At 49.0% G+C, this 24,876-nt stretch overlaps 2 protein-coding genes across 4 annotated transcripts in view; one reads left to right on the top strand and one right to left on the bottom strand.

Moving 5' to 3' along the window:
• Window positions 1–653: 653 nt before the first annotated feature.
• On the top strand, window positions 654–8,513 carry LOC135453597 (leukotriene C4 synthase-like). 3 transcript variants are annotated; one of them, XM_064724821.1, is made up of 6 exons: window positions 758–777; window positions 2,117–2,194; window positions 4,756–4,855; window positions 6,588–6,658; window positions 7,320–7,401; window positions 7,645–8,513. In XM_064724821.1, the coding sequence occupies exons 3-6, from the start codon at window positions 4,767–4,769 to the stop codon at window positions 7,790–7,792; spliced, it is 390 nt and encodes a 129-aa protein (XP_064580891.1). In that variant the 5' UTR covers window positions 758–777; window positions 2,117–2,194; window positions 4,756–4,766; the 3' UTR covers window positions 7,793–8,513. The 3 variants fall into 3 exon arrangements, with proteins under 3 accessions (XP_064580889.1, XP_064580888.1, XP_064580891.1); XM_064724819.1 differs by lacking the exon at window positions 2,117–2,194 and having other exon boundaries at window positions 654–777; window positions 7,320–7,365; XM_064724818.1 differs by lacking the exon at window positions 2,117–2,194 and having other exon boundaries at window positions 654–777.
• MGAT4B (alpha-1,3-mannosyl-glycoprotein 4-beta-N-acetylglucosaminyltransferase B) overlaps window positions 8,490–24,876 on the bottom strand; it is a 50,365-nt gene continuing 33,978 nt past the window's right edge. Inside the window, exons 2-15 of the mRNA XM_064724817.1 lie at window positions 23,781–23,960; window positions 22,964–23,104; window positions 22,017–22,150; window positions 19,540–19,586; window positions 17,335–17,448; window positions 16,839–16,914; window positions 16,352–16,466; window positions 15,482–15,612; window positions 12,576–12,683; window positions 11,464–11,657; window positions 11,005–11,083; window positions 10,505–10,592; window positions 9,513–9,625; window positions 8,490–9,437 (exon numbers count right to left, since the gene is read on the bottom strand). Of these exons, the coding sequence (XP_064580887.1) occupies window positions 9,414–9,437; window positions 9,513–9,625; window positions 10,505–10,592; window positions 11,005–11,083; window positions 11,464–11,657; window positions 12,576–12,683; window positions 15,482–15,612; window positions 16,352–16,466; window positions 16,839–16,914; window positions 17,335–17,448; window positions 19,540–19,586; window positions 22,017–22,150; window positions 22,964–23,104; window positions 23,781–23,960 (1,544 nt within the window). The 3' untranslated portion in view covers window positions 8,490–9,413. The remainder of the gene's footprint in view (window positions 9,438–9,512; window positions 9,626–10,504; window positions 10,593–11,004; window positions 11,084–11,463; window positions 11,658–12,575; window positions 12,684–15,481; window positions 15,613–16,351; window positions 16,467–16,838; window positions 16,915–17,334; window positions 17,449–19,539; window positions 19,587–22,016; window positions 22,151–22,963; window positions 23,105–23,780; window positions 23,961–24,876) is intronic.

Below are 24,876 nucleotides of genomic sequence, written 5' to 3'. Positions count from 1 at the left end.
TTCTACATCTTCTGCTGCCTTCAGAACTGAGAACTTTTATTTTGAATGTTACCCAGGGAAAGGTTTGTATTGCTTAAAAACTTCAGAAAACTAGTAAGGGTGAGTGAGTGCTAGAAAAGAACTGTACTCCTTTTTGGTAAACTGAAGAGTAGTAATTAGTAGGATAAAGTATCTGAATGTTCTGTTAAATCACAGAATCTGGCAACAGAATTAAGTTATTCCAGCTGGAGTGTATCAAATCCTTCCGCTGGTCAACTCCACTACTTGAAATAAGAGCAGAAGGTCAAGTCATTAATTTGTAAATGCTTGTTAATAATTTTTACAACCTTGCACATAATTGAGATGCTTCAGAGCTCATTAAAACTAGCAACAAAAGGGCTGGAAAGAATTCCATCATCTTTCCATTGCTGGCAGCATTTAATTCAATAATGGCATAAAGTCTGTAAATGTAATTAGAAGAATTTCACAGTTTGCTCATGTAAAATTCTTCCCTGCTCTATTGTTCAGCAAAAAGCAATTGGCTGAATGGAATAGACATTTTCTGGTGGGTGTCTGCTTTGGAAAACCACGTGGTGTGGAGAGAGTTAAGGTGGGTTAAGGTGTGGTGGAGGAAACACCTGTGCTCAGAGGCAGCTCTGTGGGAGTGGGTGGTGCTGGGAGAGAGTGTTGGGACAGCTGTACCCAGCACATCAGCTGGGCTTTGCTCCACAGCCAGCACCATGAGAGATCAAATAGACCTGCTGGCCACAGTCACCGTTCTGGGGGTCCTGGAGCAAGGTAAATGTCCTTTGTACAATGCCAGTATTCAGCTAATCATGTTAAACTTTGGGGGATGTGGTTCCTGTGTTTTTCTTGGAGCATCTGTGGAGTGAATGTCACTGTTTTCCAACATAGTAAAATGATAGAAATTTTTGGCTGTTAATGGCATATGTCATGCCTGAGGGTGGTCATTATTTAGCAGGGACTAAAATGATCCTCAAAGCCAGCAAGTAAACTTTTAGACTTAAAGCAATTTCAACGTGATGTTATTAAAGTAAACTAGTTTGTGATTGAATTTTAGCAGGTAATTTGCTGGAGGTAGCCAAAATAAAGGCAGGTTAGTAAATGTGCTGGTGAGGAGGTCAGTGTACAGACAGACCTGGTGTGGATGTAGGAAAGAGCCTCGTGCACATGGGTGTTTCTCTGTGACAATATCCACGTTCATAATGCACAGAGCAGATGACAAGATGCACTGAGAGCAGAGTAATTTGGAAACTAATGCAAGTTCTGGTCAGAAATAGACAGCTCTTCAAAGGAACTCAGTGACTTCTAATTTAAATAGGTGCATTGTGTTTAGACCATTTAGAAGGAGCAGCATTGTTAACAAGCTTTGTTTATTTGTGGGTTGTTCGGGCAAAGTTTCTCCCCCTTGAGCTTCAGGACAGTCTCTCCCCTGCCTGGGATGGGGACAGAGCCCCCATTTTATTAAAATCTTCACTGTTCCATAAGGAAAGGTTTGTGGGGTTTGTTATTGCTGTATTAATTCAACATACAGCTGTCACACCTCTGCTTACAAATGGATGTGAATCCCTGAGCAGCATCATGTGCTTTTAGCTGTCAGGTGATAAATCTCCTAATATAAACATTATTTAAAACAAAATATGCCACTTTAAAAATAGAGCTCAAGACGCTGAATTTTCAGTAATTTCCACTCAATTTACAGACATACAACTACAAACAGAAGAAACTTTTGTACTATGAATTTTTTTGTTATTAAACTAAGTGGAGGTGGAGCGAGTGTTTAGTGTGGAAAGACAATACATGAAGAAAACTTGAAATTGAGTTACAGAAATGCTGCTCAGCTCTTTTCCTTTAGGAAACCCTCAGTAGCAAATCCCTAGATAGCAGTTTTGTCTCTAATATTTTTGTTTAATGAGAATTTCAAGTACTTTTTAAAGGTTGCAGCATTAAGCATTTTACTTTGATGGCATACAAGCCAGGTGTGAAGCCAGCAGATAAATAGCTGGCATTGGCACCCTCCTATCTGTTCGATCACCTGAAGTATCCTGGTTTATGATCTCTGTGTGGGAAGCCAAGGAGCAAATTGCAAAATACTGTGTGTTTCCTTTCCATCTAGTCCCATAAAATCTGTGTGCCCGTGTCAGGTTCAGAGCACAGTGGCTTTCTCTGCATGTTTTGAAAGGACTTTCTGTAGGTGAGTTAGAGGTCTGGGATTCACTCTGAGCGGGGGAGCACTGAAGCACAGACATGGGCTATCCCTACAGACACTCCTCCATCACGTCCTGGTGCAGGAGATGTAATTTAATGGCTGACCTTGGTACAGGGTTGGTTGATTTTTATGTTTCCTTTTGAATTTTCTGGGAGCCTGCAGTTTCTGGGTTCTTTCAAGTAACTTTCCCCTTTTTAATGTAGTCATTCTCAGTTTAGTGAAACCCTGAGTTTAGCACTCTGTAGATGTGTGCCCCAGCCTTGTGGTGAACATTGTACCACAGAGCAAAATTTTTCTACTCCAGATTTTTCCTCCAGTCCCTTATTTTACAGCTTCAAAGGAAAGAAAACTTATGCAATGTCACTGTCAGACCCCAGAGGGCTTGTTTGCCAGGTTCACTCAAATGTGGCAGATAGCAACTGTGATATGATTTGACAAGTTTGTGGACATAATCAAATAGAGAATGAAGAATATTTCCACTGAAGAGCAAAGTTCAGGGAGAGCTGAGCCCCTAAGCCACGTGGGAATCCACACAGGTGATTAACCTCAAGACATGAATCACAGGAAACAATGCTTTGAAAGGTTCTGCAGGGTAGGTTGAACTCTTTTTCTCGAAGAGTCTGTGCTGAGAAGGCTCATGCAGTGTGGGTTTTTTCAACACCTCATTCTGGGAAGTGCTTTTGTGGACTGGTTCTTCACCCTTACACCAGGTTTGGGGAACAGCCAGCTGTTCTCCAAAAGGCTTCTGATCCTCTTGGGTGGCTATTTTGTATGTCACCCATCCTTAAGGGTCAAGGATCTGTGTAGGACTTGTCTGAATATTAGGCCCTGTGTAGAAGCAAGGTGCTAAGTGCAGAGCTGATGGAGAGGTTTGAAATGACTCTTACCTCACCCATCAGTCACAAGAATCCTACCTTGGGAAAGGTGCAGATGACAAAAAACAGGATGAAGAGCATTGCCCAGTGCAGTTGGGCTAATGCCACAAGCCAGATGTGCGCGTGATGCTGTAACTTCAGCTCAGTCCATTTCTGGAGAGGAGACTGGGATGAAACCCTGAGAGCATCAGGGAGGAGGGGAGGTAACAGGGGGTCGTGGTTTCATTTTGTACCCAGAGCTCTCCAGCAGCTGCTGAATTCCAGTTGTGTTGCACCCCTCTGGATTCAGAGAGGGAACACTGGATCCTGCTGGACCTCTGCAGAAGGGTGACACCCTCACCCATGGTCAACCTGCTACAAATGAATCAAAGAGGGGGAAACAAGAATGTTCCCCCCACTTTGCTCTGTCAGCACCTCTTGTTTAGGGTTGGGTGTCTGTGGAAAGTACTAGAACATGCTTAATTGTTCTTATATGTGTTCTGAAAGGAATGACTGTATTTTTGTTAGTAAAACCTTGTGATACACAAGTCACATAGCATCAGATTATTTACATTTCTAATTCCCTTCTACATATGTTCTAATGCTTTTCTGCAGGCACATGTCTTGTCTTTAATCTTGGAACATCTGTCCCTACTTCCCCTTCTCTGTCCTGCTGTTCTGCTTTTATCTTTGTTACAATAGGACAGTCCCCAAGGCAGGCCTTGCACCCTGGCTCCTCGTGTCTCTGGGATGCTCTGGAAATGTTGCTTTGTGAGGACTTTGCTCACTCAAGTGTCTCAGTGACACCCCCACAGCCACCAAAGTAATTGTTTTTATAATTTAGTTTTCTCCTATATGAAAATAGGGGTTTTCAATAAAGGCAGCAGTGTAGTATTGCACCCAAATAAAACAGAGCATCAGCAATTTCCTGTGGGAGTAGGAGCTTTCAATAAATAGTGAAACACTCCAAATCTTCATGTTAGCAAGTTTTCATTGTTTTGAAGTGACTTTCCATGTCCTTTACAAATGTACAAAGGACTGATGTAGCAGACACTGAGTCAGTGCCTTGGCTCAAAATTGGCACAGGCTGATAGCAGGCATGGGCAGCTCCTCTGCTCCTTGTCAGCCTTGGGGCTGTCCTGCAGGAGTGAAGAGCAAGAAATAATCACCCTCTTCCCCATTTCCTTTTATTGCCATAATTAAGAGCATCTCTAATTGACTGTCCCAGTGCTTGACAGTGTGGATGCTGCTCTGTGACATGGGCTGTACTTTGCACCCACTGGGAATAGCAGAAAGTGTTGCACATCATTCCCACCAGGCTGGCTGAGGGTGCACAAGTACTCTAAATACAAAGTGCAAGATTAAGAGGTAATTCTGTGACTCAGTGTGGATGTGCTAAGGTTTTATTGTGTGTTTGATCTGCCAGGGAGCAGCACTGAGGGCTCTGCTGGGTGTGAGATGATGCAAAGTGTCATCCAGCACTGGCACTCAGCTGGGATAACCAAACCTGAATTTAAAGCACGAGAGTGGAATAAATGGCACATTTATTACAGGTCATGTGTGACAGCCCTGGACTGGGGACCTAGATCATATCAGCTCTTTCATTCTAACCACTTGTTTGATTCCAAGCCAGGTAGCACTTGGCTAAATAAGCACTGCTGCTCTGTCACCACTCCTGTGTTCTGTTTTCAGCCTATTTTGCCATGCAGGTGATCTACGCCCGTCGGAAGTACAAGGTTTCCCCTCCCGAAACCACAGGGCACCCTGAATTTGAGCGGACCTTCAGAGCTCAGTAAGATTTTGACTTTTTGTGGTGCCTTTGTCTAGATAAGACTTGAGTCAGCTGTCACTGTTGGGAGAGACTGGTTTCCCTCCATCACCTTTCCACTTACTGCTACTGTTATTATTATTTTTCAGTGCTTTGTGTGCAAAGGTCTGCGTTTTGATTTGGAGCACTTTGGCTGGGGTGTTTCTGTCCATCCATGATAATTCTCCTTCTGGCATTGTGAGGCAGCCAAATTACAAATTAGTGGCCGTATGGAGGAGGTGCAGAGCATTCACAATTAGAATCATTAAATTTAATATTACCATCGGCTCCAAATGGTGAGAGCAGCCAAAGCTTTATTAATAACCTGATATTTTCTTGTAATGTTTTGCTGTTGAATTGAAGCAAAGGGCCTTGCTGGCAGAACCAGCTACAAGGGCATTTTAATTTTTTCCCTTTCAGAAGCCATTGTACTGTGAGAATCAGCACTCGTGGGCCCCTGCTGAGGGCTGTTTCTTTTTGCTCTGTTCCTATGGAGAGAGCAATGCTGGAGCTAAACTGGAAACGTTCACAGATCCCTTCAGCTTCCAGCAAGCACCAGATTCCATCTTTCATCTCAGTCGTTCTGTTTTGTGAGCCATTGAAAGGAATTGGCTGGAGCTGGTGTGAAGGGTAATTCCAGCCCGGCACTAAATCCCGAACAAAGCAGCTGCATTCCCTGCCAGCACACAGGAAACGTTTGTGGAGTGACAAAAACACCAGCTCCAGTCCTTCTGTGGGACCATGGAGGGCCAGCCTGCCTGGAGACATCAGCCTCTGCAAGCTGGGGAGCTGCTGATGTGGCTTTTAATTAAATACTTAACTATTAAATGTGTGTTAACCAAGTCATCCATGGGCTGTGGCAGGGAAGGTGACTTCGGGGAGTTTGGACTTGAAATGTTGCTTCTTTGTGGGTTTGTCTTCTCTTTTCCCTGTGGAGGAGTATACAAATGAATAATTTGATATATTGAAAAATATATATATGGGAAAAAGTGGTACTGATGCATTACTCACTTGAAACCTGGCAGCCTCCCCTCACTGAGGCTCAAACTGCATTTACAGAACAAGGTTCTTCAGACTTTTTCCAGCTCCCAGTCTGGCTCCATTCTCCAAAGGTTTGTATATTTTTGGCCAACATTAAGATTAAATTGCCTAGGGAATGGTAAAATGTGGGAGAAGCAAAACCAATGTCTTTAATAGCACAGCTCCTACTCTTGCAGAAAATCTGTATGTTTGTCACTAAAGGAAAAAGAAGGAAAACCTGGCTGTAGATCTGATCACCTCCTGCTGAATTTTATCTGAGAGAAGGCTCCTTCTTGGTGTGTGACTTGTGTGACCCAAATTTGGGCTGTGTGCACCCAAGGGGAAGAGAAAGCTCCTTAAATACCGACAAGGCTCTCCCCAGCAGCTCTCTGGGGTGGTGCTCTTTGAGGGGCCAGGAGGGACAAATCTCCATCTCAGCCTCAGCTTGTCGTTCCAGGGCCATGTGAATGCAGGAGAGGTGAATGCTGTGTAGTGTTTGGCTGCTTTTTTCTCTATAATACAGATATTGGGTGTGCTTGATCACAGAAAAGGCTCCTTTCCCACAGCACAGTGATGGTTCTCATCAGCTCTTTTAGTTTTCTCCAATGTGAGTTTCCAATTCCCTTCTCCAGCCTTGGTTAGCCAGGCTCTGATGTTCAAGGAGGCAGTTTTAACTCTCATCTCTGCTTCTCACCAGGGCAAACTGCTCAGAGTACTTCCCAATCTTCATTTCCCTCCTCTGGGTTGCTGGAATCTTCTTCCATCAAGGTAAGAGGGATGTGTGGGGGAACTCCAACCCAAACCATGTGAACAAACCAAAAAACCTCAGCCCCAATTTAAATCCCATTGTGACTCAGGCATTCTCTCTGTGCCTGTGAGGCTCTTGTTCATGGAAAGCAAATTTCCCTTTTAGCTGGACTGGCTGAGAAGTGCCTCAGCTCCAGCTGGGAGCAGCTGAGCCCACTCCTGCCTGGAGGAGGAAGCTCTGGCAGCCCTTGCTCCTCTGCTGGAGCCTGGCTGTCCCCTCGTGCTGCTTCTCCTGGACAAGGTCAGGCTGTCCCAGGGTGCCAGGGTGGCAGCAGCTGAGGCAGGGCTATGTCACAACAAGAAACCATAACCCAAACATTTACTCATCCACTGTCCATCCCAACCGAGTGAGCTCAGGGGATTTGGTTGCTGCAACCATTTAGTTGTGAGGAGAAACCACATAAAGAAGCATTGCCAATCCAAGTCCCAGGGCAACTCTGTGGGGCAGAGGAGTTCATCCCTCACAAAAAGGGAAGGAAGAAAACTCATTTAAACTCTCACAGTGGTTTAAAGCCAAACCACTCTGTGTTTGGTTTTCTGGTGATGCCCCATCTGCTGGGGAGCTGTGCTGGAATGCAGTGTCAGGGACCCTGAGCCCAGCAGAGCTCTGTCCCTGTCCCAGGTGTGACTGCAGTGTGTGGGCTGCTCTACCTCTACACCCGCCTCAGGTACTTCCAGGGCTACGCCGGGGCTGCACGGGGACGGTAAGGACCTGACAGGACCACGGGAACCCCAAACCTGCCCAGGGAGCCTGGGGGCAGGAGCTGGCCCTGGAACGGGCTCCCTCCCTGTGGCTGGGACTGCGGGCAGATTGTCACCTCCTCCCCCTCCTGCCCCAAGTGCTCGTGGCTGTGTCACCCCTGACTGTCCCAAAGGGGGGTGGAGACAGCCCTGCCACAGTGCCCTGGCCAGGCTGGCAGTGCCTGATGGTGTTTTCTCCCCCCCAGGTTGGGACCACTGTATGCCAGTGCCTGGCTGCTCTGGGCGCTGCTGGGGCTGGCACTGGCTGGGCTCCTGGCACACTTCCTGAGGCCCAGCTCCTCCACGTGGATGGCAGCACTGGTGTGGCCTCTCCAGCTCTGTGGGGCCTGGTGAGAGGGGCCACAGCTCCCCCAAACCCACTGTTTGCCCCCAGCACAGGGGAACCACTCATGTGGCACCATCTGAGGGAGAGTATTTCCCTGGCTCTGCAATCCCTGCAGAAGGGAGATGGAAGCTGGCACTCCTCTGCTCTTCAGAGATAATTTCCCTTCTAGAAAGCAAACGCTTTCCAGCCCCTGCCCCTGCTGAGGAGCTTCACTGCTGGGCTTTGTAGCACTGTCTGCTCTAAAATGCCTCTGGCTCTGCCTCATGGAGCACAGATTGACCCACATGCTGTCGTCTCTCCTCCTTACTGCTGTAATGATCTGTGTTGAAGAATCACACCATGGATATAAAAAATGAATTCTTCTTCTCACTAGAAATCACCTGTGATTGTCAAAGGCACTCAGAGACTGGTGTGAGAACATCTGAGTTGGGGACTGGGTTTCATAGGAAAAGCTGCTGTGATTAAATGAAAATTATGGGTAAGCTTGCCTAAAACCACATCCAAATATTGGGAGAAAAGCCTAACCCTAGCCCAGTACTAAAGTCTGTTTGGCATTGATTAAATGACCTTTACTTTACCCCAGCTTCACTTATCACCAACTCTGCAAAAGGACTTTGCCCTCCCTAGACTCCACCCTCCACTGTGAACTTGGGGTTCACAGGTGCCTAAAGCAGCCCAGCTGCAAGTGACTCTCACTACTGCACCAAAGGTTTAAATTTAGCTTTTATTACAGTGCACATTGTTTTATATATTTATATAGAGAGATGTACTTGAAAAATCAAATGTATCCAATAATAAAAAATACAGAACATTAAAGTAGTATAATGCATTCCAGTGTATAGCTGAAAGGACATTGGGATTTACACTAATCCCTACTATTTTTGAACTGGGCTACCTCTGCTTTTTTTTTTCCGTCCCCAAAAAACCCACATCAATCAATAACTGAATTAGTTATTTAAAAGACAGTTTCTGCACTCAATCTCAAGGCATGAAGACACTGGAGACTTCACTGTGAGTTAAGGGGCTGTGTTCAATGCTGGCAGGCACAGTGTGGCATATTTTATTTTTTTATTTTCCCTGCCATAATCATAGCTCCAACCCCTTTGGATTCGTTCCTCCTCTGCTGAAGGAGGGTCAGTCTTTGCCCTCACTTAATCCTCAGCTGTGGCCAGGACTGCTGCCTGGGAGAGGGCAAGGCAGACCTCGGGCCCCGCCGCCTCCATCCCAGCGCGCCAGTGGGGTCAGCTGGCAGGACTCGGTGTGACCTGCTCTGTCCCCAAACCCAGCCAAAGGTTTGAGCCCTGTCTGGGGCTGAAGGTGCTCTTTGTCCCCACGCTGGCTAAAGCTCATCCCGACCCCACACTGTCCCGTGTCCGTGTGTCCGAGCAGCAGCAGCACCCCGAGGGAGCGGAGCAAAGCCCCCCCTCAGCACAGGGGGTTGGGTTCTGCTTTCTGCTCCTCTTCAGGAGGAGTCAATGCCCGTCCTGGCCCCGCTGGGGATGCACAGCAGCAGCAGCTCTGCTGGCTCTGCGCTGTCCTGGTCCGGGCGAGGCGCCGCGGGGAGGAGGGAGCGGGAGGGAGGGAGCAGGACCAGGGATCCACGAGGGTTCCGTTCTGCCTCATGCCTGTTCACTCTGCTTTTTTGATAAAAATCTGAAAGAAGAGCGGGATGGGATCAGAGCGATGAGCAGGGCAGGGGTGGGGAGGTGCGGGGGGAGCTCAGCTTACCTCGCTCAGGATGATCCACACCGGGGAGTCGGTCTGGATGGACAGCCTGATGGCCTCCAGGGGCCCAAAAGATGGGTCCACCTCACCCTCTGCGACCCCCTTGGAGAACGAGCCTGGTGGGGAGAGCACGTGGCTGCCACAGGGATGGTCCTCTGGCATTGCCCCTCCACCTCCCCTCTCCCCCAGGGCACCGCCAACAGCCCCAGCAGCCCCTGCCTGCAGCTCCCCAGCACCAAACGGGCTAAAACCCAGCAGTGTGGATGGAATACAGGGCAAAATGCCACACTTTGGAGAACACAAATCAGGTAAACAAAACAAAATGTATTGGGAGTATCTGCAAATATCATATATATCAAATAACATATCATTGCTGTGCAAAAGGGGACAGAGAGGCCTGATATGCTTTTTGGTTTTGATTATTTGTTTTTGAAAATGCAACTGGGAGAAACCAGCCAGCATGCAGAGGAATGAGAAAATGGCAAAACACTGCATGTGTCAGGAAATTTTTCTCTTATTTGTCTATTAAAAATGACATGAAATCTTAGCAGGGACACCAGGGCTATCACGCACTGGCAGCTCTCAGGAGGCTGCAAATGCTTGTTCTTGTCCAAGGGCAGGGCAAGCACTAAAACAAGCTCAGGTGGCAAGAGACAAGGTCTGACCTGCAAGTGGTGTGAGTACAGAGATGGCAAAACTGCCCATGGTGGAGGTTTTTAACCCCAGGGTAAGCAAACAAATAATCAGCATCATTTGGTCCCAGCTCTGAGCAGGACTGGCAGAAATGCAGGACTGAGAATAATCTGAGGGGGACAACCTGGCCTGAGAGCAAGGGCAGTGGAGGAGAGGAGACAATGATAAATCTCGGCTCCTGGCAAGCAGAAATTACTCTCTGCCAAGCAAACAGCTCTAAGGTTCTTGACTGGCATGCAGGTGAGGACATGGGCTGTGTTATCAAAGCCAGCAGGCCCTTTCCCACCCCACTCCTCCTGTACCTATCTGGACGTAGCCATCCGCTGTCCTGCGGTATTTGACAGCTGTGCCTCTTCCCTCCTGCAAGGCTTCCTTATCTGACTGTAGACTCTGCAGAAGGAGAGGAGTTTTGTGCAGACCAGAGGCAAGAGTCACCCAAATCCCCAAGGAAAAGCAGCAATCCCAGAGCTGTCCTTGCCAGCAAACCCTGGCATCTCATCCCACACCTGGCACCCAGAGACACATGCCCAAAACAAGAGGACATTTGCTGCTGTTTCCACTGCACCATTCTGGCTTCATCCCACCCACTGGAGCATCCCCAGGCAGGGATGGCTCACACAGCCGTGCTCAGCAAAGCACCCAACTCCTGAGGTGGCATCACACCAGGCATGACCCTCTGGCTCCCTGCCAGCACCTGTAAGAGGCACTCGAATCTCATTAAGATTTTCCTGATGGCTTTAAGCAGGAAAAGCTCTTTTGCTTCCCACTCCACCCTCACCTCAAATCTCAATCAAACACTTACGTCAAACGGCAGCACCTCCACGGTCGTGTTGAAGAGTTTGTCCTCTGGGTGCTCGATGTTCCCGCTGCGGAAGAAGAACCTGTGGCAGAGAAAACCCACAGAAAGGCACAGTGAGCCAGGGGACACACGATGGCTTTCACCCCACCCGAATCATCAAACAGCTCAACCTAACAGGCACCTTCCCAAAGAGCCCACAGCATGATTTGGCAGGAGACCTCTGCCAGATCAGCTAAACCATGGAGTGCTCACCAGTGCAGGAAAGCAAAGGGCTCTGGCAAAGGTGGCCCCACTGAGAAAGGCTCAAATTATCCTCCCCTGGAAGAGCACTGCTCCCTCCTCCTGGGCAGCCAAGCAGGAGACGGGCAAGAAATTTGACTTAAATTGCCAGAAGAGCCAAAGTCAAGTGTCTCCACATGCTCTGGGCTGCCCCCACACCCCGCTGACCCCTCGAGCACTGGCCTTTCAATTCGCAGTGGTTTGAAGAATCTGAAGCGGATGAAGTCGCCGGCAGTGGGAGTGAAGGCCCAGAAGAAGTCCTCCCGCAGGTAAGCCTTCTCCAGGGTGAAGTGCTGGTAGGTTTTCAGGCTGGTGCTCACCTCAGCAGGAGGGTTGACGTGCTCTTTCCGCAGTGCATGTTTTCCAAAGTCCTTGTCCTTGAAAGGGCACAAAGTAAAAGGGCAGAGAAGGGCCATGAGCTGCTCTGGCCTGTGAGGAACCAGGGCCCCAGCTACAAGGCACTGCAAATTAAAATTTTGTGAAAGGATGAGAGATGGAAGTAATTTTGGCAAGGCACCAGGCAGGGGAATGTGTGACTGGATCCCAGGACACTGCTTCAGGAGAGGCAGCTCAGAGAAACACCCCTGCTCTGTGCTCTGATCCAGCACACCAAGGAGCCTTTCAATGTCCAAATGTCCCTGAATGCCTGTCCATGCCCCAGGAGCTCTGGAAACAGTCTTTACACTTGAGGAGAAAGCAGCTGGGAGGCTGACAATACCATAAAATGACTGGATTACATGGCCTGACAGCACTGCACTGTGATACAAACTGGATTATACCATCCATTTCCCCAGGGATCACACAGACAGCACAGCCCAGGGATGTCTGTCCGTGGATTCTGCACTTGTACTTGTGGGAAGCTGCATTTTGTTCATGTTTAAATGCACCTCAACAATTCCAGCTCTTATACAGTGAGTTTTAATTTGCCTATCACCAAATCCCAGGAACATGAAGTGGAGTGGGAAGGAAGTCAGACCAACCCAGGAGCCATCTCTCCAAGGTTTTTTAGTAGATTCTTCGAAGTCACTTGCCTGGACCATGGCCTGGCACTCAGGATGGGTGGCCAGGACTGGTACCAAGGCTTAAAATCTTGCAGTGACTCTTGGTGCATGTCACTGCCATTCTGAGGAGCAGGAGCTGCCTGAGCTCACTGTAATTCAGAATAAAACACAACCACTTCACAGAAATCCAGCTGCCACCAGCTGCTGTCACAGATGTCCCCACCCAAAAGCAGCCAGTTCCTGGGTGTCTGCAGGCCAGGCCACCTGTACCTTGGACTGAGAGCTGGTACCCACCTTCAGCTTCTGTATCTTCCCAGCCAAGGAGGAGTGGGTTCCCACGTGCTGGAAGAGCGAGGGCTTGAAGCGGATCCTCAGGTTTGCCTTCTGCCTGTCGCAGTGTTTCTGAAACGAGACAGTGCCCCAGGCTCCAGCCCCTGCAGGCCACTGTGCCCCACAGAGCGATGGACAAGGGCACAAGCAGGGACAGCCAAGTCCTCCATCTCTATGCCTTCTGTGGTATTTAGGCTCCAATCTGGCAAGAAGGCTTTTAACCACGCTCTGGAAAAACCAGACTGTGACTCTGAGCCCCTCAACCCCCAGGCTCTGCTGGGCAGGGTCCAGGTTTAAATGCCAAATTTCTGCTTGCCAAGCACAGCTAAGAACTCTAGCAAATCCCCTCTGTGCTGTCAGGGAGGAACAGCCAGAGAACTGAGTTTCCTTTGCCCCTTGGCTTATTGGGAAAGCCTTCTTCCTACAACTCAGAGCTTGGAATCCCTGATGTCTGAAGGTACAACAATGCTGGGATGACTCAGAGTGAACAGGTACAAGTGTGGGCTCTCTCTGGATGGGCAGTTCCCAGTTTGCTGGCAGGAGTTGTGAGCAGATGTACAGCACGTGCCATCGTCAGTGCTGCTGGGTTGTTTCACGCCTATCCACCACATAAATAAACTTGGAGATGCAACTGTGATCCTGGCAGTGATTTACCATGGAGTGGAGGGAGAGAGACGATGGAGAGGGAATACAGGACAAAAGGGAAAATCACTGAGAGCGTGGGGAGATGAGAACTCACATTTTAAAATAGCTCATTTCTCTCAGTTTGGGGGAGCAGGACAAAAATACAGGTTAAAAGCTGTATGGAGAGGGTATTTGTTATCCAACTTTGGCTTTTTCCAAGAAAAGAAATGCATGCACATCCCTAATGCCATCTGCTCTTGCAGCCTCCCACCTGGCAGTGGCTGCCTGAACAGACTGGGTGCCACACCAGGCCCCACCACGGGCCAGGAGCTGGGAAATTCCAGGCATGACCCCTGCGAGCTGCAAAAGAGATAATCCCCTAATCCAGCTCACGTTACATTAGAAAATTAAAACTAGCCATGCTAATGGGACAGACCTACTCACTGCCAGCAACTGTGGATGCAACTCCATCATGGCTAGCTCACTCTGGATGGGGAGAGGAGGAGGAAGGGGAATGGAGGCAGCTACAGCATCTCCTGATTTATCCTTCTCCCCTTTTCCTGCACTCCTAAAGAAACGTTTCCTGAAAGCAGCCTTGTCACAGACAAGCCAGGAGGGGGAACAGCTCAGCTGGTGGTAAGAAGGTCATCCTTTCACACAGGTCTACCCCAGGTAAATCTAAAATTAGTTTAAAAAGAAAGAGCAGAATATACCCAGAGCAGGCAAAGCACTTACCAAAAGCTCAGGTCAAACAAACTTTCAATCAAAAAGACAAATCCTCCCCGCTACCAATTTGATTTTGCACAGTGGGATTTACAAGAGAAAGTCATGTTTAAAAGGGCGCTGTGCAGAGTTAATCATGCAAACAGTGGGGGAAAGGAGCCAGAAATCCACATGGAAAGTAGGTTAATTTTTAAAAAGGCAACATGTTTAAGAGGTTTGCGATTTCCCCTGAGAAAACCTTGGTTCCATCAGGTAGGAAAAGATGAGCACAGATGAGTTAAGGAGAAGATGATCCAGCGCAGCAGGATCTGCATTTAATCAGTGCTCAAGCTGAGGATTTTGAAGGTGGGGGCACAGACAGCAGCATCATTCCCAGCTCCATCCCAGCATCCCACCCATCCAGCTTTACCCACAGCTGTGCAGGCTGTGGGGTTGTCAGTCAGTCCTGGGGAGTGCTCTGTCCCAGCTGAGCACATGGCCTGAACTGCCAGCAGGATTCAGGGGACATTATCTGGGACTGGTCCTGCTGCACAAGGAGCACTGGAGCCAATGCCATGTCCTGTGCCAGGGATCAGGCCAAATTAAACCACACCCTTGCCCCAGTTCTGCAGAGCTCTGAGGATGGTCCATCCCCCCAGCACATAAATACAATACTAATTTCCAGAGTGACCACTTGCTCTGGCATTTATCACCACAACATGGTTGTCACCATGAAGTTTGTTCTAAGTCACTGGCTCTGAGCTCTGCACAGCGACTCTGCTGCTTGTTCTCGACTGGGGAGGAGGGCAAGCAAGCATTTGTAAATACAGTATGTTCAGAGAGAAGACAGGAGAGTATCTGGCGCTGAGCTCATCTTACATCTGCTGCCACAGACACTCCTCCTCTGCCCTTCCCACTCGCTTTAGCCCCTTGCTGCTGGAGTTCAAACACAACCTCCACAGGGCACGGGGGCTTTTGGCTCTGCAAAAGGAATGGCAGCACAAAAGCAGAGCCCCATTTCACCTCTCTGCACCCTCCTGGAAACCCTGACAAGAGCTTTGTGTGATCTGCCTTCATTCTGGCAGACTGTGCAAGGAGGGTTTGCTCTGGGGTGAGCTCTCTGGGCAGTCTCCCTGTGTGCTCCAGCAGGTACAGCCCAGGGATCCAGAGTCAAAGGGTCACTCTGGGGTTGCAGTCAGCGAGTGGGAAACGGCTTCAGGGAGAGAAGCACAGAATGCAAAACAACACAGAAGGATGGGGAATAACTCCTGTCCTCGAGGGCTGCAGGAGGAATGCCCTATTAGTGCTTAGATGCAGAAATGATGCCTTTCCTGGCAGCTGCAGCTACAAAAGCCTGAACTCCCAGGTCTCCACTTTCACAATCCACAAGGACACCCTGCAGCACGCTCCCCAGGGATGGCACAGCTCGGTGCAAAGTCAGTTAGCACCAGAGCTCACAGAAAATATCCTCTGGAGGCACAGCCAAGTGTACATTTGCCCACACACAACAGAACATTTCCCTTCAACAGAGGCTGTTTACGTACTGCATCTTTCTCAGGGTTGCAGACTTTCACCCAGAGGATGTGATCCAGCAGCCAGTCAATGGGTTTGTCCTTATAGAACATCAGGATGAACTCCACAATCAAGCTCAGATCCAGAGACTTGAACATTTTTCCTAGAGCACAAAGGGAGGGAGAGGAGCTATGGTATGAAATGGTTTAGAATCAGAGCTGTGAAAGTAAAATTAGGAGACTGGGCTGTGGGGGTTAGCTGTGTCTATCTGTGTAAAGGAAACAACACGTGGCTCCTGTTTATGTACCAGCACTGCTGACATTGCTAATACAGTTCCGGATTTAATATTTGTTGCAGAATTAGAAAGCATTAGAGTCTCACAGGTCACAACAGTATCAAAAGGTCTAAAACTCTCCCATTCAGTAAAGAGAAACAAGGATGAAAAATGCAGCCAGCTGCAGGACGGACCATTTCCTGCCCTGAGAACTACAAGTTTTAAGCCAATCAAACCAGTATCCAAAATAACAGATCAAGCTGCTACTGCAACCATGTACTGCTGTTCCCAAAATAGTTCTGGGCTGATGCAAACTTCCTTTTGCACACTCTTAGGCAAATCCAGATCCCATCCAGCCTAAAAGCTACTGGCCCTATCTAAGCTGTTTGGCTGTTGGCTGGGCCACTCACCAGGTTTATTTTTACTTAAAGTGAGCATCAGCAGTACCAGCTGTGAGGATCTTTCTCCCCTGTGCAAACACAAGGGTCACTGCAAAAATAGGAGGGGATCAAGTCCAAGTATTTTACCATCTTGTGGGGACAATTTCTTGGGCCAAGAATGTAGTGCTGGCAAGAGCAAGCAGGCTCTTGTGCCTGACAGGACTGGGGTGAGTGGGGGAGGACGTTACCAATGAACCCCAGCTGAGAGAACTCCAGGATCATCCACTCTTCAGAGGGCTGCTGCAAGGCAAAGTTCTTCATCGTGCTGAGATAGTTTGGTTTGGCCACAATGTCATCCTCCAGCTGCAAGACAAAAGGGCACAGTGCCAATGTACCATCCAGGGCCCAGCAACCTCTCTCTATGCAGAGCAATCACACCATAGACCAGAGCTTTGGCACAGACACAGTTTATTCTGGAAGGTGCTCCAAGCACTTTCTTTTCACTCAGTCTAACAGGTAATAGAAACAAGGACTTCTGTCTTTCCTTAGTGGGATATTTCCAAGTCTAAAAGTATTTTAAAAACCCAGCTTTTGAACCTATGTGGTTAAAACCTTCTCCCACTCTGCTGCATCACAGAATTGGATATGTTCTTTGCTCTCTCTCAGCTGGTACAGGCCAGTACAGTGAACTCACAGGTACATCCATCTTCCCTCCAGCACCAGCACCAAACCCACCTGCACATAGTAAATGCCTTTGGACTGGGCATACATCATTAAAAAGCAGTAGTCCAGGTTCTGCTTTGTCCTCCACCTGCAAAGACAAAGACAATGGGAGCATCAGTGTCTGCTGGGATGGTGGCTGCTCCAGGAGCCTGCCCAGGCTGGGCTGCAGATGGGAAGGTGGCACAGCCCTGGGAATGGCCTCTCCCTTTGGTCCCTGGTCAGCTAAGAGTCACTGGAAATCTCAAGGACTTCCAAAATGAAGATAATTTGGGTTAAAATGAGCTCCTCACTTCGTGATGGAAACACCATAAGGCTTTTGCCAAGCCTGGCAAAGCTGGTGCCAGTTCATCCCCCTGTCACCAAATTGTGTCCCTCCAGATCTTGGGTAATTCAAGTTTAAAGTCCTTGTCTGGCCCTGCAGAAGAGCCTTCCCTGCTGGAGTCAGAGAGGAACTTCCTATAGCTCCTTAATTCAGGGCTTGATTGTTTGTAAGGTCACGCATTCTTACCTGACTCTTTCCTTGGGGTCTCCAAAGGATTCCCGCAGGTGGGAGAAATCAGGATAAAAATGTGGAGATGGGGAAATTACCTCCAGGAGACCTGAGTGTATTTCCTTCGGGAATCTGAGGGAGAAAAGCAGCAGTAAACAAATACCCCATGTCTGACACAACATTTCTTAGACCAAATCGCTGGGTAAACACTGAGCCACAGAACCTAACAAAAAACACAGGTAGAACTTCCCTGGTGTCTAGTGCACTTTCAGGCCTCATCAGAAGTCATCAGCAGGGCTTGGCATGGACTTTTTAAGTTTTCTTCTACCTCCCACAGTCTCTAATAGCCCCACGTGCATATGCTCCCCACCAGCATCCTCCTCCCTCCTGCACACACACACAGGTCAGCTTTAAAGACCAGCCCTGAGCACCATGTGTTCTTTACAGGATTAAATGACCTCCAAACTGGTTCAGCAAAGAAAGGACTTGGCACTACAGGCATTTAGAGATTTTCCAAATGCATCGGTAATTAAAATTAATTTTGCCGAGGCTGCGCTATACATTTCTGCTAAGTTCCTTAAAACACTACTGTGCGGTAGTTCAGAGAGCCAGCAGGAAGTCTACCTAGCTCTCTTATGCTGATAAAATCAGCATCTACTTTTCTTATAATGTGGCTAAGAAACCTTTAAAGAGTCGAACTCCAACAGAAAATAATGTCACCCATCTGAGAAGTAGGCACCTACATCAGCCTTGCAAGCAATACCCCGGGACTGCTCTAACTGTGAGATAAGCAGGAAAACCAGTTATTTTTACCCTGCCTTTTCGAGAACATTTGGTGCAAGGCTGATTTCCTTTGTTTGTGCAGAGCCTGGAGGACGGGAGATGGGGCAAAGGGAGACAAAGCAGCGACACTGCCAAAAACTTCTCACTCCTTTTTCCCTTCCTTATTCCTTCCTTGGGACTGGCAGGTCTTTCAGCTAATATTTTAAAATCTTGCCTTCTCCAGGCAGCAGCGAAAGAGCAGCTTCTCACTGAGCTGACAAAACATCGCAGCTTCCTCCCTCCTGCGAGAGAAGCCCAGCCTGCCCTGGCCCCACACCACCTCAATTCTATTAGGAAGAAAAATAATTTCAGTGGCTCAGGGAGGGGCAGGAGGCACTGGAGAGGGGGATGATGAGAAATCAAGCCATTAAGCCAATTAAAGTTTCAGGACTTGCAGGCAGAGGCACTCTCCGCAGCAGCGCCCGGTAATTTCATCAGGAGCCATCGGACAATCAGTCCATTATCCCGCGGCGAGCGCGTCCTGCTGCCCGCGGGCTCCGGAGGGGAGCCCTGCCAGCTCCCGCACTGCAAGATGGAGGGCTCTGTTCCAGCGCTCCTGCAAGTGCCCGGGAGCACAGGGCAGGTCCCAGCCCCCGTGCTGCCACCATTGGCTCGGGGACAAGGGGCGCTGCCGGGATGCGCTGCCCTTTCTCTTCTCCTGCGGCCGCTGCGATCCCTCGGCAAGGAGCAGCCGCAGGAGCCGGAGCGGAGTCACCGCCCCTTCTCCCCCACCTTTCCTCTCCCTTTGCCTCCCAGCTCTGCTGCCGTGAGCGCCCGGAGCGGCTCACGGTTAATAATTGTTAATAATTGTTAATAATCCATCACCAGCTTCTGCTCAAACAGCCACAGCCTAAGCTGCAAAAGCCACTGAGGCTGCAGGACATAAATAGCAGCCAGCACCAGAGACAAATGTAACTAGAGCCTGGAACAAGGGGAAAACAAACAGGCTGGAGTGGGAAGAAAGATGGATCACGGATTTTAAAGCGAAATAAGGCAGGAGCATTCGTGTGTGCTTACTACACTGCCCAGACTGCACAGAGCAAGTACAGGGCTGCAGCAGACACTGAGACAACGCCAGGATAGCTGTAAATCTAAACAATCCATCTCCTCACAATGCCCCAGGGCAGAAGGAGCAAAACAGAGCGAAATGACCACGTGTGTTAAATACTTCGAGCACAAAGCAGCCTCCTGGAAGCTACATACGGGATGCATTTCAGAACAAGCAGAAAGTGGAAGCAGCATTAGCAAAGACAGCACAAAGTCTAAAAAGAGGAAACAACCCCAAGCAACAACAACAAAATACAAAAGGGAAGCAGAAAAGTGTGTTTCTCCTTAACGAAGCCGTTCCCTGGCCTTGCTGCAGGCACAGGCTGTACACTGAAGCTACTTGGAAGTGCTTACAAGTTTTTGATATTTTCTGCCACTCCGGCTGTGTACTGTGGATCTGTCTGAAAACAAAAGAAAAGCAGTGTTAGACCCCTCAGCCTCAGCCTGTGTCCCCCATGGCTCAGAAATCTTCTTCAACACACCCCAGGGTACTGTCAGTACATCTGTATCATCTTTATTCACCTTCATGTCTCCTTTTATCCAGCTTTACTGCTCTCACGCTGGCAGGCTCCCAGGAGCCCTCCTCTGTGGTCAGTGTTAACCAAAGGCATCACACACCAAAATCCATCCCAAAGGACACAAGACCCTGCACATCTTTCCCATGTGCTCTCCTGGCACTTCTGTCCCTGCCAGCACCAAGTGTTTGCACAAGTTTTAACCTCTGGGTTATTTATTTTTTCCCTACACAGGCTGGCCTGCATCCAAGAGAATATTCTTGGCAGAGAATCCTCTGTACCCTTTGGTGAAAAAGAGGGGTCTATTTATAACTTTTTCATTTTAGGTTAATTTTGACACTTTTCTCCCTAAAGCCCCAGTTTGTTCCCACAATCAGTGTGGCAACCCACAACATTTGGGAGACAAAGGTGGCCAGCGCCGCTCGCTGCTGTCTGCGGGTGAGGTACAGGGACAGGCACTGGACAGAAACCATCTGCACAATGACAGGGAAACAAAACCCCTGAACAAAGGGCAGGGACCCAGGAGCAGAATCTGTTCCTTTTGCTGGTGGTGGCACTGGTTTGAGCAGCAATAGGGACCATGAGGCTGCACGTCCTGGGGGGATCTGCCAGTGCAGCACCACAGAAGCCGGGAGCAGCTGCTGCCGGGCGAGGTGAGAATGAGACACCGGGATGTGTGTCACAGGCTGAGCACAGCACTTCTGTGCTGGCACACAGACAAGGGAGGATTTTCTCGAGAGGAAAAGGTCCCTTTCCTAAACAGGGCTTGGAGTCCCGGTGCTGGACTGATTTCTTACCTCAGCGTGCCAAGAAAACAGCAATGGGAAAAACAAAAGCAGGAAAGATGCTCCTGGCCCTTGGCAGGAACCATGCAGCTCCACTCCAAGTGTCTGAAGCAGGGGGCTGGTGACAGCCAAGCCAGCCATCTCACCCCAGGACTCCCCTCAGGCAGCCAAGGAAGCCCCTGCTCCCCCAGGCAGCCCAGCACTGTGGGTGACACCTGCAGTGGCCAGCAGTGACACTTGGGAATGAGAAGTCCCTATCTCAGAAAGGACACTCAGTTGCTGCACTCGTGCTGAGTCTCCAAATTACTCAGCATTTGCTTCAGCTTCCACCCTCTCCTCTATTCACTCTTTATCCCAAGGAGCTCTTTCAAGCGCAGGTACATGGAGAAACACTTTGGGAAGAGGCAGAGCAGGCACAGCAGTGGCAGACACTTCCACAGAAGGATCTTGTGCAGCTCCAAGACCAAATCTGGCCAAAGGAATCTGCAACAACTTTATTTGTTGTTCACTTTGCTCATCATAGCTACATCCTGAAAATCAGGAGCTGCCATCACAGCAGGCACCTTGTTTTTAAGCCAACTAAAGTAGTATTACTGTAGTACAAAACAGGAGCTGGTCTGGGTCTTAAAACCTCTCAGGCTTCAATTTACCCACTGCAAAAACAGTCACCAAACTTGTCCTGGCTCCAAGGGAGACAAATGACAGCCAGGACCAAACTCTGTCCTGGGCCCTTGGGCTGCACCCATCTGTGCACACCTTCTCTCTGTACAAAATGCCAGCCAGAGCCCTGAAGGCCAAATGCTACTCAAAATGTCAAATTATGGGTAAACAGGCAGCAAACCCGGACATTCATCTTTGTTCCGCTCCCAGTAACAGGCTACTGAGGTTTATCTTTCTCACCAGATTTCTGGAAATTAAGACAAATGCACTTCAGGCTCAAGAAAATAATCCTGAGAGGAAAGCCATGGAGAAAAATAACCACCTAAACCCATAGATAAAAGCAGCTCTTGTGGATTAATGTATCAAGGCTTTTTAGCCCTTGGATTCAGCAACTGACTCGGGGCTCCAGGCACCAATACCAAGAGGCATTATCAGTCTCAACCCCAAATTACCAACTCTTGGGTTTCAAGAGGGGCTTAGTGCTGTGTTACAGGTATGTGGAGAAACAGAGCTGCTGCAGGAGCAGGTCTGAGAGCTCTCCTGCTCATGGGGCTGGTCCAGCTCATTTTGTGGATATCCATTCAATTGCCCTGCAGGAGGTATCATGGTTTAGGTGAGCTGTGCCACACCTGTAGCTGCTAACAGGACATGTTTGCCTGTTCACATCCCGATCCTCTCTGAGCCAACCAGCATCTCATTTTGGGCAAGACACGCCTGCCAATCCCACTGGATGGCAGCCCAAGGCCAGGCTTATCTACCCAGCAAGTGGCAGAGCTGGTGTCCGGGTGGGCAGCACCCTGTTTGGCACCAAGTCTGGCAGAGAGCGGGATGGGGCAGGGAAAGGGGGCAAACTGGCAAAGCTCTGTCTTACCTCAGCAATGAGGACAACGATGACAGAGTCCTCCTTCTCCTGCTGAGTGAGCTCTGAGATGAGGGAGTTGAGGGTGTCGGTGAGGTAGGAATGCACCTCCCGCTTCACGCTGGGGATTCCCATCACGACGGACACTGTCCAGGGCCACGGAGAGATTTTAGAGAGGGGCTGTGTTGGACACTTTGCTCTGCTCCCATGACAGTCACCTGGTCAGTGCCAGGCTCTGCCATTAAAAACCAGCAGTGAGCAGCAGGTTGGTGGGTTCCTGGGCTATGCAGGGCTCCCACACTCCTGTCCTCAGCCCAGTGCCAGCAGCACCCATCGTGCTGGGCTGGCAGGGCAGCCACGGGCACTCAGATAAGCTCTGCTCTTTGTCCCTGAAAGAATGATCTCTAAGGAAACACCACAAATCCCTCCCCCTCCCAGGGGCCTTTTCAACTTGTGGACAGCAACTTGAAGACCACCTCTTGCTCTCCAAACCCCTCCCATGGCCAAAAGCACTCCAGTTTAGCAGGTGTAAGTCAGGTCTTTGGTGTTGGGAGCAGGAGGAATCATCAAGTAACCAAAGTCCTGTTACCAATGGGATTTGTCTCCTTAGTTTGATTACAGTCTCCATGAAGCACCCTACAAACTATGCTTTCATCTGAAGCCCTTCCAGGCAAAGTCTAGAGCACTCTGGATATGGAAAGCAGCAAACAACATCTGGCAGAAGCATCAAGAACATTTTAGGGCCAGTCAAGAGCACAGACAGCACTCCCCTGTAGACTTGCAGGCGTGACATGGCTCACCCACCCCACATGTCACCATAACCAAGGAAGCTTGCATGATGCATGCAGCCCTTCCTCCAGTCCTGCTGGTCTCTGTGCCACAGGCAGGCCCGGAGGAAAGGGGAGGGACAGGCACCAAGGTGAGGAAGAGCACCAGAAGCAGCACTAATTCCCATTTACCTCCAGTGCGCCCCTGTCCCACATGCACGGCTGGCTGCAGACTGTTCTCCTTTGACAGCAAATGTGGCAAATGATGGAAGATGGTGGGAAGGTGCAGCACATTCTTGTTGGTGATATTCCACAGTTTTAACTTGGTTTCGTCTTAAAAAGGAAAAGGGAATCAATTGCAAGGCACGGTAGGTAGGAAGAGACTGCAAGGCAAAAAGCCTTTTTACAGCAGCCTGGCCACCCGAGACTACTGCTGGGTTATAAAAAAATCAGGCCAACCTTTAACATGCTACCACAAACCCAAATAAAGTTCAGCAGGAGCCAGGAGGGCCTTAAAGAAGTCCCAAAATATTTGGGAAGGAGAGGGGAGAATGAAGATAAAATGAAGGTCAAATCAGATCTTTCTGTTGAGATCCAATTTTCTTCAACGGAGCAACTTAAAAAAAAAAAGAACAAACAAATTGGTGAGGGGTGTTCAGCCAGCCTAACTCCTTCCTCCCCCCTCTCTTAGGATACCCATTTTCCATATGGGTTGAATACAGCCATAGGAAACAGAGTGTATGACTTGCAAGGGAGAAAAAAAAGCTTGTAAGCAAGCAAATTGGCAAATATCCTCGGCAGAGGCAAATCCGTGTTTAATGATGCTTATGCACCTCTAATTAAACAGGAGTTTAAGAGCTCCCAAGTCTCTCTGAACTCCACAATTTGCTCGTGCTGGGGGAGAGAAGAGCAGGTCCTGTCCGCAGCCCTGCGCACACACACACCTCTCTACCTCCTCATCAGAAACAGCTCCAACACTGCCCCAGGTGCTCAAGGCCTGTTTATTCACCAGATAAGCTGCTCCAGGTCCGGTTTATGTCCCTCAGGGCCTGCTTCTCCGACAGGGCTCTCTTGATCTCCTCCAGGACCAGGTTGAGCTCCTTGGAGCGCTTCAGGCTCTCCTGCTCGGCCGTGTGCAGCCGGTCCCTGAGCGCCAGGAACTCCCGCTGGTAGATGTCCACAACGTCACCTGAGGATGGAGCAGAGGGAGAAGCTCAGTCCTGGGTTTCACTCATACCTCCCTTGCCTCCCCACTCCTTAAATTATGGATTTAGAGAGCTGTGGTCCAGCATGCACCCATTGGCAACAGGGTCACGGGGAGGGGAGTTTAAGTTCAGAACTTCAATAATAAAGCTACTTCCATTTTTCCTCTTTCAGCTTGGGTTTCTGGGTCATGTAGAAATAGAATCATAGAACAGTTTGGGCTGGAAAAAACCTCTAAGATCATTGAGTCCAACCATTAACCCAGCAATGCCATGACCACCACTAAACCACGTTCCCAAGTGCCACATCTACACATCATTTATATCTCTTCAGGGATGGTGATTTCACCACTTCCCTGGGCACCTTGTGTGAATGATTGGCTGGTTTCACCTGAAGGATTTTTTCCTAATAACCAATCTATCTTTTTCTACAGGTTGAACCTTTCCCAGCTTGTTTTCCCTTCTTTGGACACACAAATACAACCACCTCCTGGAAGATCCCGAGTGATGGAAAGAGAGATGTTGGCAAGGGAGGATGCTGCCCTGCAGTGAGACAAGGGTGCAGACAGCACCTCCTCCAGATTTGGAAGAGAACCCCAAATTTTAACAGCCGAAAGAGATTTCGGGACTCTAACCTCTCCAAAACACATCAGGATAAAGAAAATCACATAGCAACAACTGCCTGGATGCTTATATGAATTCAAGTGTTTGGCCACATACCTTTAGCATGCACCATAAATGTGTAAAAAACCTCTTCTGGTAGGGTAACAGAGCTTTTTGTTTTGAAACAACATCTTATCCCATGCTCTGTAAACAGAGCAATAAAACTACCAAGAGCTTTCAGTCAGAACTAACTATACAACAGCTGGGAGTGGAATCAGTGAGCCACTAATGAACCTTCCT

The sequence above is a fragment of the Zonotrichia leucophrys genome, chromosome 13, assembly GCF_028769735.1.
Source record: "Zonotrichia leucophrys gambelii isolate GWCS_2022_RI chromosome 13, RI_Zleu_2.0, whole genome shotgun sequence".
Taxonomy (NCBI): Eukaryota; Metazoa; Chordata; class Aves; order Passeriformes; family Passerellidae; genus Zonotrichia; species Zonotrichia leucophrys.
The sequence above is the reverse complement of the archived record's forward strand: the minus strand, read 5'-3'. Positions and strand labels throughout refer to the sequence as shown.

What these genes read in the sequence shown, in the direction of transcription:
- LOC135453597 (XM_064724818.1), top strand. Translation starts at nt 720, where the DNA reads ATGAGAGATCAAATAGACCTGCTGGCCACAGTCACCGTTCTGGGGGTC. An exon ending in TGGAATCTTCTTCCATCAAG is followed by an intron (nt 6,659 to 7,319) that starts GTAAGAGGGATG and finishes TCCCTGTCCCAG; the next exon opens with GTGTGACTGCAGTGTGTGGG. An exon ending in GCCGGGGCTGCACGGGGACG is followed by an intron (nt 7,402 to 7,644) that starts GTAAGGACCTGA and finishes TCTCCCCCCCAG; the next exon opens with GTTGGGACCACTGTATGCCA.